Raw genomic sequence first — 18,597 nt, forward strand, 5'->3', positions numbered from 1 at the left:
CAGTCATGTTTAGCTTTTAGAAGTGCAAGTTGTTTGTTTACACTGAGTCAAGTGGATTGTACTGAAACAAAGTCCCTCCTATGACAGAAATAATACTGGATATTTTTCATGTTTACAGTAGTTTAGACCATTATGTTTTCAAACACAAAGTGAGGAAAATTTTAATAAGTTCAGAGCCCCACAATCCTGTATAATTAGGCTTGTTTGGCATCACCAGCACTTCAACGTCGCAGTTTGTGATAACGCATGCATGTACTGTGTGTAGGACGCGTGAACAAGTACAGTTTTCTGTGAGTATCAGAGATAAGATGTAGAATCTTAATACTATTAAACGGATGATCTCTTTTTGGAGGATGTGGTGGCCCTGAAAAGGGCTGTTAGGTTTTTGATCATCTGATGATCGGATCTTTAATGCTTCAGTAACAGGCCATGGCAGCCGAAGTATCTTCATCATCCCGTGGATGACATCGATGTCCTAGTTCAGGGAGTCAAGAAGTTCCTGCATCTGTGACCGAGAACGAGATTGGAACACTTTGGCCATGTCGATCATCAGCCGACATCACTGGCAGTAAAGATTTTCCAGCATTACCTAGAGTACCTCGATTAAGCTTCAACATGCTCGTACGTGTGTCGTAGCCTGGATGCCATAGTGAATGGTATTCTGATTGTGTACGCATGTGTATGGAGTCATTTACAGAGTTGTTTGCTTTTTAGTGCCCACGGACACCGTCCGGGGGGACTTACAGGTTTGGTCATGTCCGTGCGTGCGTGCGTCCGTGCGTGCGTGCGTGCGTGCGTGTGTGTGTGTGCGTCCGTCCGTTCACGCAGATATCTCAGAGATGCAAGAAGCGATTTCATTCAAACTTGGTACAAGGATTACTTCATATGTCATACAGATGCACGTTGATTTGTTTTGTGATACAATCCAATATGGCCGCCAGGCGGCCATTTTATTACGATTTTTTCATGTACAGAGCCATAAATCAGACATGTTTCAACCGATTTTATTCAAAGTTAGTACAAGGACATTGACCAATGTCATAGATATGCACGTCAATTTGTTTTGTGATACAATCCAATATGGCTGCCAGGCGGCCATTTTATTACGATTTTTTCATGTACAGAGCCATAAATCAGACATGTTTCAACCGATTTTATTCAAAGTTAGTACAAGGACATTGACCTATGTCATAGATATGCACGTCAATTTGTTTTGTGATACAATCCAATATGGCTGCCAGGCGGCCATTTTATTACGATTTTTTCATGTACAGAGCCATAAATCAGACATGTTTCAACCAATTTTATTCAAAGTTAGTACAAGGACATTGACCTATGTCATAGATATGCACGTCAATTTGTTTTGTGATACAATCCAATATGGCTGCCAGGCGGCCATTTTATTACGATTTTTTCATGTACAGAGCCATAAATCAGACATGTTTCAACCAATTTTATTCAAAGTTAGTACAAGGACATTGACCTATGTCATAGATATGCACGTCAATTTGTTTTGTGATACAATCCAATATGGCTGCCAGGCGGCCATTTTATTACGATTTTTTCATGTACAGAGCCATAAATCAGACATGTTTCAACCAATTTTATTCAAAGTTAGTACAAGGACATTGACCTATGTCATAGATATGCACGTCAATTTGTTTTGTGATACGATCCAATATGGCCGCCAGGCGGCCATTTTATTACGATTTTTTCATGTACAGAGCCATAAATCAGACATGTTTCAACCGATTTCATTCAAAGTTGGTACAAGGACATTGACCTATGTCATACATATGTAGGTCAATTTGTTTTGTGATACGATCCAATATGGCTGCCAGGCGGCCATTTTGTTACGATTTTTTCATGTACAGAGCCATAAATCAGACATGTTTCAACCGATTTTATTCAATGTTGGTACAAGGACATTGACCAATGTCATAGATATGCACGTCGATTTGTTTTGTGATACGATCCAATATGGCCGCCAGGCGGCCATTTTATTACAATTTTTTCATGTACAGAGCGATAACTCAGACATGTTTCAACCAATTTTATTCAACGTTGGTACAAGGACAATTTGTTTTGTGATACGATCCAATATGGCTGCGTTGCGGTCATTTTGTTAAGATTTTTTCATGTACAGAGCCATGATACTCTCAGGCATATCTCAACCGATTTTATTCAAAGTTGGTACAAGGACATTTTTTTCATGATATGATCCAATATGGCTGCATGGCAGCCATTTTGTTACAATTTTTTCGTGTCCTTAGCCTAAACTTGGGCATGTCTCAACTAATTTTATTCACCGATTTTATTCATTGTATAAGGACATTGACCTTTGTCATACATATGCACATTGATTTGTTTTATGATACAATCCAATATGGCCGCCGTGTGGCCATTTTTTTTCCGATTTTTTCATAACTCAGACATGTATCAAGCAAATTTATTCAAAGTTGGTACAAGGAAATTGACTTATTTATACATATGTTTGTCGATTGGTTTCACGAGATGGTCCAATATGGCCACATGGTAGCAATTTTGTTATGGTTGTTTCATGTCGAGAGCCATAACTCTGGCAAGTCTCAACTGATCTTATTCAAAGTTGGTACATGTACATGTCATACATATACATGTTGATATTTTAAACAGTAATATCAAATATCGCTGCATGGCGGTGATTTTGTTACAATTTTCAAATGTACAGAGCCATAACTCAGACATATTTCCACCAGTATCATTCAAAGTTGGTACAAGGACATTGACCTATTTCATACATATGTTCGTCAATTTGTTTCACGTCATGTAGCAGTAACATGTCAATTATTGAAGTTTCATAAGTAGGCTGATATGTCAAGAAATACGTACTGCATCAAATTCATGAAACTTTATACAGATGTTAACTGATGTTAAGCTCACATTGCTTTAACATTGAAAAAGACATTTATCAGTGTCATTTTAATTAATTTGTAATTGCATAAGTAATGAACTTTCCTAATTAGGGTGATATAGCCACAAATTAATACAACGTCAAATGTGATGAAACTTGATACAGATGTTGATCTCATAGTGTTGTAAATACTGCATCAAACTTTATGAAATATGGTACCAATGATAATCTGTCAAGTGTTACAATTGTATGCAAAAATGTTTTGTAACATCCTGTTGATTAATTTCTAGTTGACTCATTTTCTGATCTTTAGGATGGTGGCCTACATTGGTTTTATGTTTTCATCACCATGGAACTCATTCTTGGCCATTGAGTGCCATCTGTATCAAAGTATTTTTATCACAGACCTAATTAATGAAGAGGACTCTATCCTCTCTGAGGACCTGTAATCAAAGTACCCATTAACAAGTGGGGACTGTGTCATCAACGATGACTTGTTATTTTCAAACCTGGTCTTTCATATTATTCAATTAATAGAAAAGAATGAAATTCTGATAGTTTTAGGCCAGAATACCGTAGTACTCTGGCTAAGTCTTCGAGGTCTGAATAGTCTGCACTGTTCTCGCTGTCACTGAAAGATATTTTGTTTGACTCATATGACGTCACTAGACCCCCTCTGATGGCAAATTCGAGAAATCAATGAGAAAACTAATTCTTGGTCAGTCTTGCAGATCAAGTTTTTGGCGAAACGAAAAGGTGGTTTTTTAGACTTTTCTTTGCACTTTTTGTCTCTAATCTTCTTGTACATGCTTAATACGTGGAACAGGGTATCTTTTGGCTATTTTTTTCTTTTCATTTGACCTTTCAGAGGTGTTATTGTCACCTCTGATATTACTTTTTACCCCATCATCTTCAGCATAAAGTTGTCTAGTCAGTCTTGCATATCCTTGTACTATCATAATTTTCTTCTCTGTAAATTATTGGATATGCCCTTGCTCTCAATATCTAGCTTGCGCTCACAGTTGTTTTACCAGATTAACTATAATTTTGTTTTCATTTATATATTAATACACTTAAAGTCGTAGATGAGCAGCCTTTCATTTCACTCACAGTATCAGTCATGTCATGTGATCTTGGCTTCATTATATTATAGGTGTCTTTGTTAAGTTTGTCACTGTGCTATTGCCTTATGTATGAGTATGTATGATTTCCGTATTCGTATTTGTATTCGTAATATATTACTCCAGGAAAATCACGAACATTTCCCAGCTTGTCATAACTGTTAGATGAAAGTCTCAACACCTTAAATGAATATAACTTCGGATGTCATTGTTAGCAATTTCATGGAATGTTGCATTGGTTACTGCTGGTTCAACCAACTTAAGATACAACTCTCTGTATTTGCTCAATTTTGATTTATCTAAAACCAAATAAAATAATTAAATAAACAATTTCCTGTACCTAAAATGAATCTAACATCATGATTGAAAGTCAACAGACAATCACCACGTCTAATTAACCCTTTGACTGCTGTAATTTTTCCCACCAAAATTTTAATGCAATATTTTACCAATTTTTGTGAATATTTCTGTAAGTTTTTTCATAATTTTGGACCAGATGGATATCACATTTTATTGACTCCAGTTTTTTATCAAAATTTTGGCAAAAATCTGAAAAAATTGACTGTACTATATTAATTAAAATGACAAAAATTGACCTTGGTGCTCAAAGGGTTAAGGGTTAAATAAGCTAATAAGACTACTGACTTCTTTTCACTCAGATGGCAGCCGACATACCAGCAGGATGTTTGGAATAAGTAAAATCAAAATTACACTGATTCCCAGTCCCACTACCTCTCCATATACCTTGTACTGTCTTTTATACAATGTCTTTGACTGTTCTCTCTTTGACTGCTGATAAATTTTAATGTCACAAGGCTGGTGTTAAAACTCCTGGATACTAAAACGATCTGTTATTTATTCTAATGCATGAACATATTTGCATGTGTCTTATATTTGGTATATTGGCAATTGATAAACTTTTTTCGGTGGTCTAATTTTCCTCTGTCTCAATGACCAATTTGAGATATGTTTTTACTGAAAAAATCTGAAACTACAAACCAAACAAGAAACTTCATGAATTTGAATTGTTTTGTATTCACAAGCAGTGGAAAGTACTTCTGCTGCCATATGAAGGCATGTCATGTTGAAGCTGTATAGTTTATATCTTGCCCTATTCCTGCTTGCTATGGAATAAATCTAGCACTTCTGTCAAATAACCTCTGGAAAAACTAAATCAAATCATTTAGTGATGATATTATTGTTTTGTTTGGATGTATTTTCAAAATGTTAGGAGTTTTATCAAGAATGACATCAGCTTGTTGAGTTTTAATTACAATACAAAACTGTTGCCTTTGTGCAGCTTGAAAATCTTGTCCGTTGTGTTGATGTATTTGTAATGTACACCATTAATTACTTCTGTATCAGTGTCTTGAATCCCAGTACTATCCACCCCGACAAGTCCTGATTTTTGTCTTTGTGTTTATCACTGTTCTAACTTAACACATTTATTGTTTAAATGATGTTGTATGTTAATTTGATATTTGACATATTTTTTCTCCCTCTGTAGGTGGTAGCATGCCAGCAATATCCAACCCTGCACCACTTAATGACAACATTTCCACATCTCATTCATCAGGTCGAGTAACAACACATTTTCTCATCCAAATATATTCCTTCTCAAATTTTGTCAATGTCACATCATACAATTTAAGTTCTCAACGCTTGACTTCAAATAACACTTGATTCATAATTTATTTAGTACAAATTTCTAAATGAATAAAGTGAAGGATGACTATGGCTAGTTAGTGCTCTGAATCAGACATTACAAGGATAACTATCACTTCATATTTGCAGTGTCATTTAGTCATTAGCTCAAATTTGGTGTACCAATGTGAGGTTATCGTATAAGCTGAAGTTGGTGGCGTCTGTATGTACATGTGTATGTATGTATGTATGTAGAAAATGTTAAAATGGTCAAAAATTAAAAACTCAAGAACCACTGTTTTGATTGCTTAGTGTGCAAGTACCTGATGTGGACCTTATACAGTTGTATATATATATCGTGAAGATATCTAGAATTTTGTATTTATGCTGAATTTTTTGGAGATGTTTCTCATTTTAAGTAAAGATTATTCTTCTCTGAAACCAATTGCTCTCAAATTTGGTTTGATAGTTGCAAGGGTGTTACCCTTCTAATTTGTACAAATTTCTAATTAGTCGGTGTCCGGGGGGACTTATAGGTTTGGTCATGTCCGTGCGTGCGTGCGTGCGTCCGTCCGTCCGTCCGTTCACGCAGATATCTCAGAGATGCCTGGAGCGATTTCATTCAAACTTGGTACAAGGATTACTTCATATGTCATACAGATGCACGTCGATTTGTTTTGTAATGCGATCCAATATGGCTGCCAGGCGGCCATTTTATTACGATTTTTTCATGTACAGAGCCATAACTCAGGCATGTTTCAACTGATTTTATTCAAAGTTGGTACAAGGACATTGACCAATGTCATAGCTATACACATCAATTTGTTTTGTGATACGATCCAATATGGCCGCCGTGCAGCCATTTTGTTACGATTTTTTCATGTACAGAGCCATTACTCAGGCATGTTTCAACAGATTTTATTCAAAGTTGGTACAAGGACATTGACCAATGTCATAGCTATACACATTAATTTGTTTTGTGATACGATCCAATATGGCCGCTCTGCGGCCATTTTGTTACGATTTTTTCATGTACAGAGCCATAACTCAGGCATAACTCAACCGATTTTATTCAAACTTGGTACAAGGATATTGACCTATGTCATGCACATGCACATCGTGATACGATCCAATATGGCCGCCATGTGGCCAGTTTATTACATTTTTTCATGTCCAGAACCATAACTCAGACATGTATCAAGTGAATTTATTCAAAGTTGGTACAAGGAGATTGACCAATGTCATACATATGCACATTAATTTGTTTTGTGATACGATCCAATATGGCTGCTGTGCGGCCATTTTGTTATGATTTTTTCATGTACAAGCCGTAACTCAGGCATATCTCAACCAATTTTAATCAAATTTGCTACAAGGACATTGACCTATGTCATACATATGCACATTTATTTGTTTTGTGATATGATCCAATATGGCCACCGTGTGGCCATTTTATTACGATTTTTTCATGTCCTGAACTACAACTCACACATGTATCAAGCGAATTTATTCAAAAGTATTTTTATCACAGACCTAATGAAGAGTACTCTATCCTCTCTGAGGACCTGTAATCAAAGTACCCATTAACAAGTGGGGACTGTGTCATCAACGATGACTTGTTCTATACTAGTATCTACTAATTCCGATCAAATGTGAGCAATACTATAGCAATACTATTTCTCCCCACTCTACCATCTTTTCTTTTTATCAAGCCTTCTCTGGCTTATCATTTTTGTTGACATTTGCTAATGTAATTAGGATCTGCTTGTCCCATTGCTATAGAAGTTGATATGCATGTTCCTAAAGATGACCTCCAGTTCCTAAAGTTTCAGACTGTATTTGCTTTTGTCATTCTTGGACCAATTCAAACCGAATGTGAGCATATAGTGTTCTTGACGGTATTGTTTTTCTGGTTGTAGTGTGTAGAAATCATTGTGATAACATCAATGCAGAAGTTTGCTGCACTGAACAGATAGAAAACAACATTCATTGTTGACCTTTAGTACCAATACTAGTATCTACCAATTCTGATCAAATGTGAGCAATACTGTATCATTGGCGGTATTTTTTAATTTGTCATATTGTGTGTTTAAACTGTGTATCATACCACAACTCTATGTGGTACATGAATACAAATAGTTCCAGCATTTCATACATGTACTTCACAGTCTTAATTGACATAGAGGAGGATAGATTGGTATAGTGCAAATTTTTTCAACCCTTGTTGTGTTGACGAAAGACCCACGCTCTGGCTTCCGAACAATAATAGATAACTCAAGGTAGTTTTGAACTGAAGGGGTGGCTCTACAAACAACATACATGTCAGGACAATACCTTGAGCTACATTGTAGGAACTGTAACTACCAAGAATAAAGCAGCAATTAAAACAGACAAGTTGTTGAATGTATACATATGATAGACAAGCACTGATATAAAATAGTCATATCAATACTCTTTATTTAGCCCATATCATTGCATTTCATCACATGTGTTTATGTGCACATTGATAAAGAGCATTTGAACATAATACAATGTGTATTGTTGCCAACTTGTTTAGAGTGTGTTTACAAGTGTACAATGTGGGCATACATTCTGTGTGTGCAGGTTGGATACATTGTACTTTAAGTTCACTGTTGGACAGCAGCAAATTGTCACTTTAATACACAAGAAACATTTATGTGTATAATGTACCCATTTACAAAGTGCTCATGCGATGGTTTACTTGGCCTTTAACGATTTTTTTTGGTGGGAGTGATATAAATATTACATGGAATCTGTTGGTGTAGAGTGTGTACAAATAATAGAGAAATAAAAGTTAAATACTTAAATAGTTAAAAATTAAATAAGAATTGAGGAATATACTCGTCAGAATCTTATTCAAGTCTATAAGACATGTCAACAAATGCTATTGATGAAAAATTAACATTTGAATTCTCTATGCTTGGACTTCAGTGTAAACTTTGCAAAGCAGTGCAGGATGTATGTGATTTTTACCTCACTGCTATCGTCATGTGTTGTTTGTAATGATAGGTCCTGGTACTCCAAATATTTCAAGACCCTTTGACAAGAGGATGTCTGGATCCAATATCTCCCTAAATAGTAATTCTAGTACTGGTACCGGAGAGAAATCCACAGCTGAAAAAGGAGAAAAGACCAGCACTCATTCAAGAACTCCATCAGTTGGAAAGATTTTCATCAGTTATGATAAACTAGAAGAATCTGAGGTCAAAGATCTGCTTATATGTCTCCTCTATATTCTGAAGAACCTGCAGGAAGGTGAGTTGAAAGTTCTGTTACAAAAGAATTAAATATATGGAACAACAATAATGTTTCAAATCTTTTAATGTTTGTATTTTTGGCATAGCTGTTTGCGATGAAGAGCTTATTAGATAGACTGATTGTCCGTCGTTGTCCATCATGTGTCTGTCTGTCCATTGTCCATCAACAATTGGTTGCTTGTCTGAAACTGCTGGTCTGATTGCTTTGAAACTTGGCATGCACATTCCTTGGAGTGACCTTACTAAGTCTTAGGTTTGCTCAACTCATAGTTAAATTTGCTTATTTTTATTTTTGGAACAATTTTTTGGTGTGCTTTGTCCGGAAATACTGCACCAATACAGCACCTCATCTCTGCTGTACCGGCAGCCTTAAAGGTCCACACCGCTTTCAGTTGTCACTGAATATTTTTGTTGAACTGTGCTGTTTATTGTCAAGTAGGCAATTGATTCAACAGTGTATTTGTTGTTTCCTGATCATTTTACAAATTGCAAAAGATGTATTTCATCTAGTTTCTGCTTTCTATGACTTCATTCAGTACTTAGTCTCAAAACTCTGGTTGAAACCACTTTTTTTGTTGGGTTTGATGTGTGTACATGTAAATACAGTTGACACATAATTGCAATGATATAACAGATATTTCATATTAGTTAATATTGCAGACATCTGAAAAAGAATCGCAAGGAAAAGAATTAGCATGAAAAAGATATATGATAACATTTCATTTATGTGATGAAATCAGAACATTCCCTTCCGCAAATAAAGGTACCATGAATTGCTTAAGGTCCAATCAAATTGCTGGTAGGAAACACACCTCCAAATGAAGGGTGCTCTGGTAGGCTGTATTTACAAATGAATTTTAGTCTGGACTCTGTTTCAGTTGTCAACAATGCTGCAAGGCAGAAGACACATTTTTTAGCTACTATAGACTATAGTCTATAGAAGCTATTGGGATGGGTATCCGTCCGGCGTCCGTCGTCAGTCTGTATGTATGTATGTATGCATGTCCGTTTGTGAGGCGTCCGTCCACTCAAATATCATGAGAACCGCAGTACTTACTGATTTGATATTTGTTGTGTAGATGAAAAATACGATTTTGAGAAACTATTTTTTTTAATTTTTTGATATTGTTGAAAATAGGCAAATTAATGCCAAAAAAGGTGTTTTTGGTAAAAAATCTTCTTCTTCATAACCGCTGGTCAGACAGCTTTGTTATTTGGTATACAGGTCCTAGGGTAACCCAACTTAGACTTGTTCAAATTGTGATGAAATATGCAAATGTGTATTTTTAAGGAATTTTTTTGTCATTTTTGGTCAAAATTTGACTTACATTGTATGTAATTCTTGTACTGTATAAACCCTATCAATTCACCCAGAAAAAATAATTAATATGATTTTAAATAATTGAATTAATTAGGAAATCATCAAAGCCAAAATAATTTTAGTGTAGAATTATCAGAAAGTTCAACTTTTTTTGACAGTTCATAGTGAAATGCTTACCATCTTGGTGGATTAAAACATGTAAAGGCAACTTTCCTGAATCCCAACTTTGACATATTCTGAATCGTCATTTATTGTGCCCTGTATGTTATCTAAAAGAAATTGCTCAAAATAGTCAATAGAGATAGAGATAGAGATAGAGAAAGTTCTAATTTCCATTTATGGTTGACTTGGTAAGGATAAAATAAAATTACTTTTTGAGGAAAAAATAGAGTGGTCAATTTAAAGAGTGGTCAAAGTGATAGGGTTTTTATGGTAAAGCTGGGCTGTATAAAGATTCCTCATGTGCTATTTATAGCAATTATGCAATCTGTGTAAACAGTGCAATGAAAGTGTAACATGATTCCTTATAATGCTTTTGATGACCTTGACTTCTTAAGTTTCAAACCTTTGTCTCTTCAGTGTGCTTTCTCTGAGTATGTACAGTCTCAACTTATTAAACAGAACTCACAATGTTAATCAAAGATATCCACCTTCTTCATCAATACATGTGTCACAAAAGGTTATTCTCTACATAACTCAACAGAGCTCTGTCAACTGTTGAGTTGCTTGTTCTTTCAAAACCGCTGGTCAGACAGCTTTAATATTTAGTTTACTTGTCCGTAGGATGACCTTAGTGAGATAATTTCATACAGTCAGGAAATACTTAATTTTGTATCCATGTCTATAGTAGCTTCAGGGACTTTGGCCCTATGTTTGATATATTGCATTATCATCAATTTCAGCTTCTGTCCCCTGTTACAAGGTTTTCCCTTTGAAAGTCAATTGCAATCGCATGTTTTTAGCTCTGCTGTCAGTGATGTGAGCTTATCAAATAGGCTGATTTTGTGTAATCGTCCTTACTTGTTGTCATCTTTCCATCCATTGTTTGTCAACAATTGGCTTCTCCTCTAAAACCGAAAGTCTGATTGCTTTCAAATTTGATATGCAGTTAACTTTGGGAGACCTCACTTTCTTTCTTTTTTCAAATCGTGGTGAACTTTGCATATTTGTATTTTTGGGTCACTTTTTGCTGTTTTTGGTAAAAATTCTTATCTGAAACTGCATGTCTGATTGCTTTGAAATTTGATATGCAGTTTACATAGGGTGACTTCAATTAGATTTGTTCAAATTGTGGTAAAATTTGCATATTTATATTTTTAAGGCAATTTTTAGCTCCCATATATGCATATGTATATATGCAAATGGGAGGTATTCTTATAAGTTGGCAAAATGGCGTCTGTATGTATGTATGTATGTATGTTAGTCTGTCCAGATCAAAAACTCCTAAACTGCAATGGCTGCCATCTTAGTATTTGGTGTTTGCCATCAGCGACAACGGATGTGCTGTCTAAAATTACTAAAGTTTGCGTACAGTGTAAACACTTTGAGGTCACACGAGTGGATGCATGTTTCCCAGGCAGAGAAACAGTAAACACCGCCGATGACATATAACATTTACTCACATTTCATATTTCATATGTATTCCATGATTCTATACAGATAATAAATTCATGAAATGCATTTTCTCTTTCATATGTAAATAATGAGCTTCTCAGTTTGCTACACATTGAGGCATTTTCTCACGTTGCCCTATATTTCATGGATCGTTCTCGAGAGAACAGATCGTCTGGTTATTGATATAAAACCAGACGTTCGTGGAGATCTGATGGCTCAGCGAGGTCACAGGAAACCTTAGTAGAAAGGAAGCCATCGCTGCAGTGTTAATAGTTGAAGCTCTGAAGAATACCCATTCTTATATCTTACCTTAGTCTTCGATAGTGCAACTATAGACCATAGAGAGAGCAAATATTGTCTACATTAATTTTATGCATTACAATATTACACGGGACAACTTTAGTTTGGTATGGCTGATTTTATCACTAGTTATGATGTACTAGGTTGCATGGTATCGTGTGTGTGTGATCAACAGTTGTAAGTTTCCAGCCATTTCATACTTCAATAGACGGTGCATCAAAATGTGTTCAAATGCAATTGACTATGAATATCACAAGCTAAGGTACATAGAAGCTATTAAATATCATGTATACACTCATTCTGGCTTGCCACATGTAACCGAATGTGAGCAAAATGTCATTGATGCTATTTTTTCAAACTAATTAGTAATTGACTGACTAGTCAGATTCGTAAGCATGACCTCTGCATTCTGACTTGTACTTTTTGTGTGACTTTGCTAGTGCTGTTTAGGCACAGCTTTTAAACTTTTTCCACGGCTATTGCTATCGATAAACTTGTTTTGAATAAAAGGCTTACATGGTATGAGCAATTCTGTGGCAAGGAGGTGCATCAATCCAATAAGGTGGTTGGTTGCATAGAAGTAGGTTGTAGTACAAGCCCTTGTAACTTTCCTTCAATGACTTTTTTCTCGTCATCGAAAGGAACTCTCGCTTTGTGCTTCTTTTGCGCTTATCACACATAGAATGCGACATTCAAATTGAGATCGATATTCATGTGATAGATGGTGTGTGGCGTCATCCGTCATGTGTTGTCAGGTGTCCATTGTCTGGCGTTCATCAACTTATTACTTTCCAAGCTTCTTCGTAGAAGCAGCCAGTCTGATTCCTTTAATATTTACAGTACATGACAGACATGTTCTTAGTATAGTTTTTCTTTACATTACACAGAGGAGCTCTATCAACTGTTAGGTCACTTGTTTTATTAAAAGTTGCGAAATGCTTTAAAATGATTCCAGAATTTGTGTAATCATTACTAACATTGGAACTAGATGACATCAAAATCCTATTATTTTGCATTGAATTACCTACCAAACTGCAGAATATGAAAATTTTGAAAAAAGGGGGAACCAAAATATATTTCTTATTGCTCATCTATACCCAGAATTTTCAAATCCCCTTCCCCCACCCCACCAAATTTTTGAATGTGGCCAGGTATATTTGCCATCTCCTTGTTACATTTACACTTTGATCAGTGGAAATTCGAATATTAAATCATTGTAGCATATTATTTACAAATAATGCCATACATTTTAATGTTTTGCCTACATTGTATTACAGAAATCCTTCTTGGCTGGTGGAACCAATCCACAGAGAAAGAACAAATTGAATTTTTCCAAATCTTGGAGTAAGTAAACATCCAGATGATTCATCTTTCTGTTATGAAGATACTAGGTTGCTTCTGATAAATGTGTTTTTTTGGTTTTGTATGAAGTTTGCACATAATTTACATCCACTAATCAACATTGCTATAAATCAGCAAAAAGATGTACACTTGCAAAAATACGTGTATGCCATCCCGAAGTACTTTGGTTTGAACCACAAAGTTTAACTGCTATTTTGTCTCTTTTAGAATCTGTCTGAACCAGTTTAGATATCGTGGCAAGAAGCAGATCACTGCGGCAAGGTAAGGAATTTTGGTTTATCATAGAGGGTAATGAGTTAGAGAAACTTAATTTGATTGTTAGTCCCCAAGGACTTTTAGGTTTGGTGATGTCCGTGCGTCCGTCCATACACGCAGATATCTTAGAGATGCCTGGAGGTATTTCATTCAAACTTGGTAAAAGGATTACTCCTTATGTCATACATATCCATGTAAATTTGTTTTGCAATCCAATCCAATATGGCCATATGATGGCCATTTTATTGACATAGCGAGGACTATGTCATTGACAATGACATAATGAAAAAGAGCTGTTTCTAGAGCGACTGCACTGAATTTCACAAAACTTTGTAAAGATGTTTATTACACAGAGCACTAATAGCACACAATGAAATATGTCAGTAAATTGCATCAATTAATTGCCAACGTCCAGCCACGTCCATCCACACATCAAGAACTAAAGCGCAGCACCTACTGTCTTAGTATTTGGTGTACAGGTGCACCGTGAGTGGAGATGTGAATTTGTTCACATGAACTTGTCAGTGTCACAAATATGCAAATGAGGGGAAAAAAGGGAAAACCCTGCAAATTGCTGAAACTCTATAACTGTTCCTTTAGGTATTCTAAATTAGATGTTTAAAGTTTGGATGAAATTTGCATGTTTGTATTTTTAGGGTAAGTTTTTCAGTTTTTTCAGTATTTTATTCCGTGGCAGATTTGCCAACTTTTCCGCATTGTCATCTAAAATAGTTACAAAAAACATGAAAGGTCCTTACTCATTAAAATGTTATAAATTTTATTTAGTGCAAGACTCTTCATCCGAGTTGAAAGTGTCATTTTCTAACTTCATTAACTTCATCTGTTGCTTGATAACTCTAGAAAATTCTTCTCAATCAGCTTGAATGGTTGAAGGAGCAGGAATGTTCTTCGCTTTGTTGGTCCCCACGGACACCATCCGGGGGGCTTATATAGGTTTGGTCATGTCTGTGCGTGTGTCGGTGCGTGGACGCCTGGAGCAATTTCATTCAATCTTGGTACAAGGATTACTCCTTATGTCAGGCATATGCATGTCAAATTGTTTTGTGATCCGACCAAATATGGCCATGTGATGGTCATTTTATTGAAAAAATGGGGACTATATGTCATTGACAATGACTTTCTTAAAATGAGCTCTATTTCTAAAGCGACTGCACTAAATTTTATGAAACTTTGTAAAGATGTTCGTCACACAGAGCTCTGATAGCACAGTCAGTATTGCATCAATTAATTGCTAATTTGCATATTTGATGAATTTTTGTAATTAGGGTGATATGTCTAGAAATACTGCAGCAAATTTGATGAAACTTGGTATAGATCTTTAGCACACAGTGTCATATAAGTCAAGATGGGCACTTAGTGGTGTCATTCGAATTAATTGCTAATTTGCATATTTAATGAACTTTCTGAATTGGTGGGCTATGTCCAGAACCACTGCATCAAATTTGATGAAACATGTACAGATGTTGATCTTGCAGTACTGTAATACTGTGTGAAGACATTAAGCTGTGTCATGTAAATTAATTGCTAATTTGCATATTTGATGAATTTTTGTAATTAGTATGATATGTCTACAAATGCTGTATCAAATTTGATGAAACGTGGCACAGATGTTGATCTTTTCGTGGCATAATGGAATGCATTGATATATAGTAGTATCAGGTTAATTAATTGCTCATTTGCATATTTAATGAATTTTCGTAATTAGGCTGATATGTCAAGAAATTATTCATCAAATTTCTTGAAACTTGGTATGGATGTTGAGCTGACATTGCTTTAACATTTGAATGAAGACATTTATCAGTATCATTCAAATTAATTGTTAATTTGCATATTTAATGAACTTTCGTAATTAGGGGGCTATGTCCAGAAATACTGCATCAAATTTGATGAAACATGGTACAGATATTTATCTTTCAGTACTGTAATACTGGGAGAAGACATTAAGCAATATCAAGTCAATTGATTGCTATGTTGCATATTTAATTAACTTTGAAATGAAATGGTCTATCAAATTAGTATGATATGTCTAGAAATGCTGTATCAAATTCATTTGTTACAGATGTCGATCTTCCAGTAGTGTTGTTGCATGCAAAAATATATAGTGGTATCATATCAATTAACTGCTGATTTGCATATTGAATAAATTTTCATAATTAGGCTGATATGGCGAGAAATGGTCTATCAAATTCATTGACACTTGATACAGATGTTGAGCTCACATTGTTTCAACATTGAATAAAGAGACTATGTAGTGTTATGTTAATTAATATTTAATTTACATATGTAATGAACTTTCCTAATTAAAATGATATGCCCAGAAACACTTCATCAAATTTGATGAAACTGTGTAAAGATGTTGATCTCACAGTGTTGTAATTCAATTCATTGACACTTGGCAGTATCGTTTATGAAATGTGGTACACGTGATACTCTGTCAGTGTTATAATAGAATGCAAAAATGTTTGGCAACATCCTGTTGATTAATTACTAGTTGACTTATTTATTGACCTTATGTAATTAGGGTGGCAGTCCACATTGGTTTTATGTTTTCACAGCCATGGAACTCATCTTTAGTCACAGATCTAATTAATGAACAGGACTCTATCCTCTCCAAGGACTTGTAATCAAAGTACCCATTAACACGTGGGAACTGTGTCATCAACAATGACTTGTTGTTATAGCCTTGCCTCAAAATAATAATATCACACTGGATGAGACTTTTCCTGACTGGGTTCAGCAACTGTAACGTTCTGGGAAGGCGGCAATCATTCTCGCTGTTAACATGGTGGTGAACACACTTGATGATCTGCTTTGAAAATCGTGACGTTGTTTTACTTCGTCTTCTTTCAATGCTATGTCCTTCGTCAGTGGGCTTTCTGTTTCTTTAAGTTTCTTTAATTGGTCCATAAAGTCGTATTTATGTATATCCTGTCGGCCACAGAATATATCCCTTGCATGGCTCACCGAGAAGGCACCCATTACTATTCCTGTTGCCTGTGGATTTGTGACCAAGGCAATGATACAGGTTACACATGCTCCTCAGGTTGCGTCCAACTGGTTTAGTTTCAGTTGCCGGCCTGTTCATTTCATTTTTCTGAGCGATTACGGCAACTTTTTCATTCCTTAGTGAAGCTAATTCATCGAATAGTTGATCTTCTTTTTTTTTACCTTCCACTTTTTGGACTGAATTTCTTTCTCGAACTGAGGACCAAGTTTTCTGGCATGCAAACTTCATCCAATTCCGTTTTCTGTGTGATCATCACTTTGACATTCACTGATGCGTGATTGAGCTTCACGTTTGTCTGTCTTACCAACCATGTGACCAGCTGCTGGAGAACAGCCTTCACTTACGAGAAGTTTCAGTCGTATATAATCTGCATTTGGGATCGGTACAGCACATCTATAAGCATCTTGCAAATCGTAATCATTGTCACTTAGTGTGATGACAGTTCCTTCGTCATTTACATACTGTAATTGAAAGGTTGCACCTTGGAGAGATTGTATTTTCCCTGCTATGAACGTCACAAGATCGGTGTAACTTTTGAAATTTTCCTCAGTGTATACCTGTGGCATTCTCCCACGATAAGGTATTTGAAACTGATACATGATGTTTACATGAAATATGACGTGTTGAAGTATGCATGTTCTGAGTGTGAGACACACCAAAAGTCAAAAGTTTATTTCTGAAAATTTGAAGTGAAGGCTCAGTGGGGAGATCTTTGGAAACTCTTACAATGGCCGTCAACTCGGGGGAGCACGCACTTCTACTTGCTCTTCAAGTTTTGGCATTACTCATTAGTTTGAAGTCTGCCATTTCCGTCAACACCCATAATCCTGCAAGTAAGTCTCATACCCTCCCTAGTCCAACTAACCAGGACAGTAATCTCCTGGTGAACCGATGGTCAACACTGAACATTTGTCTCAGCAAAACCCAACGGTCACGTGACGAAACAAAATGGAGGACTGCCGCAGAGACAAGGAGCGAGCATGCATTGTCTCATTTAACCTTTATCATAATCATGCCGTCTGGAGACATTTCCCCCAACCCTGGTCCTATTGACTCTGCTAATATCACTGGTAATACTTCTGCTCTTAGCTTGTTTTATCAAAACTGTACCAGCATAAAAGGCAAACTACGCGATTTCCAATTGCATTTTGCCGGCGGCAGCTATGATTTCATCACCGTATCGGAGTCATGGCTGGACAGTAGTATATGCGATGCAGAAGTCCTTCCAGATTGCGGGTATAATATATTTCGACGGGACAGAGAGTCGGCACCTACAGCGACGGCGAAGAAAAAACATGGAGGTGGAGTTATGATTGCAGTGAAGGATATTTACAAGGCTCGCCGCTGATACGAGTTTGAAACAGATCTAGAAATTGCGTGGGTGCAGGTATATATGAAAAGCTGTAGTATATTTATTGGTTGTGTTTATATCCCAACATGGGCAATATGAATACATGGAGCAGTTTGAATTATCCCTTGAATCAGTGTACACTTGCATCAACAACGACAAAGATTGCGTATTTCTATGTGGTGATTTCAATCGCCGCGACATTGAATGGTCTATTGTTCAAAATGCAGTGCGGCCATCGTCGTGGAATGAACACCTGTCGGACAGATGCATCGAAATAATTAACGAGTTTGGTTTGACACAAGTCAACGCACACAGAACTTGCAATGATCACGTCTTAGACTTGGTGTTTTCTTTCGGTGGTTCATGTACAGCATCCGTCACCGAAAAGTCTGTTAAATCTAATCATGACGCTCTTCACTGTGAACTTGAA

The 18,597-nt window shown here is 36.1% G+C and overlaps 1 protein-coding gene across 14 annotated transcripts in view; it reads left to right on the top strand.

Moving 5' to 3' along the window:
• Positions 1–18,597, top strand: part of LOC139118349 (dedicator of cytokinesis protein 9-like) — a 176,367-nt gene that overhangs the window by 106,752 nt on the left and 51,018 nt on the right. For 8 of the 14 annotated variants that reach the window (XM_070681633.1, XM_070681625.1, XM_070681627.1 and 5 more), the window contains 5 exons: positions 4,674–4,709; positions 5,522–5,590; positions 8,689–8,934; positions 13,449–13,515; positions 13,741–13,794. In XM_070681633.1, the coding sequence (XP_070537734.1) occupies positions 4,674–4,709; positions 5,522–5,590; positions 8,689–8,934; positions 13,449–13,515; positions 13,741–13,794 (472 nt within the window). The remainder of the gene's footprint in view (positions 1–4,673; positions 4,710–5,521; positions 5,591–8,688; positions 8,935–13,448; positions 13,516–13,740; positions 13,795–18,597) is intronic. The other 6 variants (XM_070681631.1, XM_070681624.1, XM_070681628.1 and 3 more) reach the window with 2 other exon arrangements.

The sequence above is a fragment of the Ptychodera flava genome, chromosome 19 (assembly GCF_041260155.1).
Source record: "Ptychodera flava strain L36383 chromosome 19, AS_Pfla_20210202, whole genome shotgun sequence".
Classification (NCBI taxonomy): Eukaryota; Metazoa; Hemichordata; class Enteropneusta; family Ptychoderidae; genus Ptychodera; species Ptychodera flava.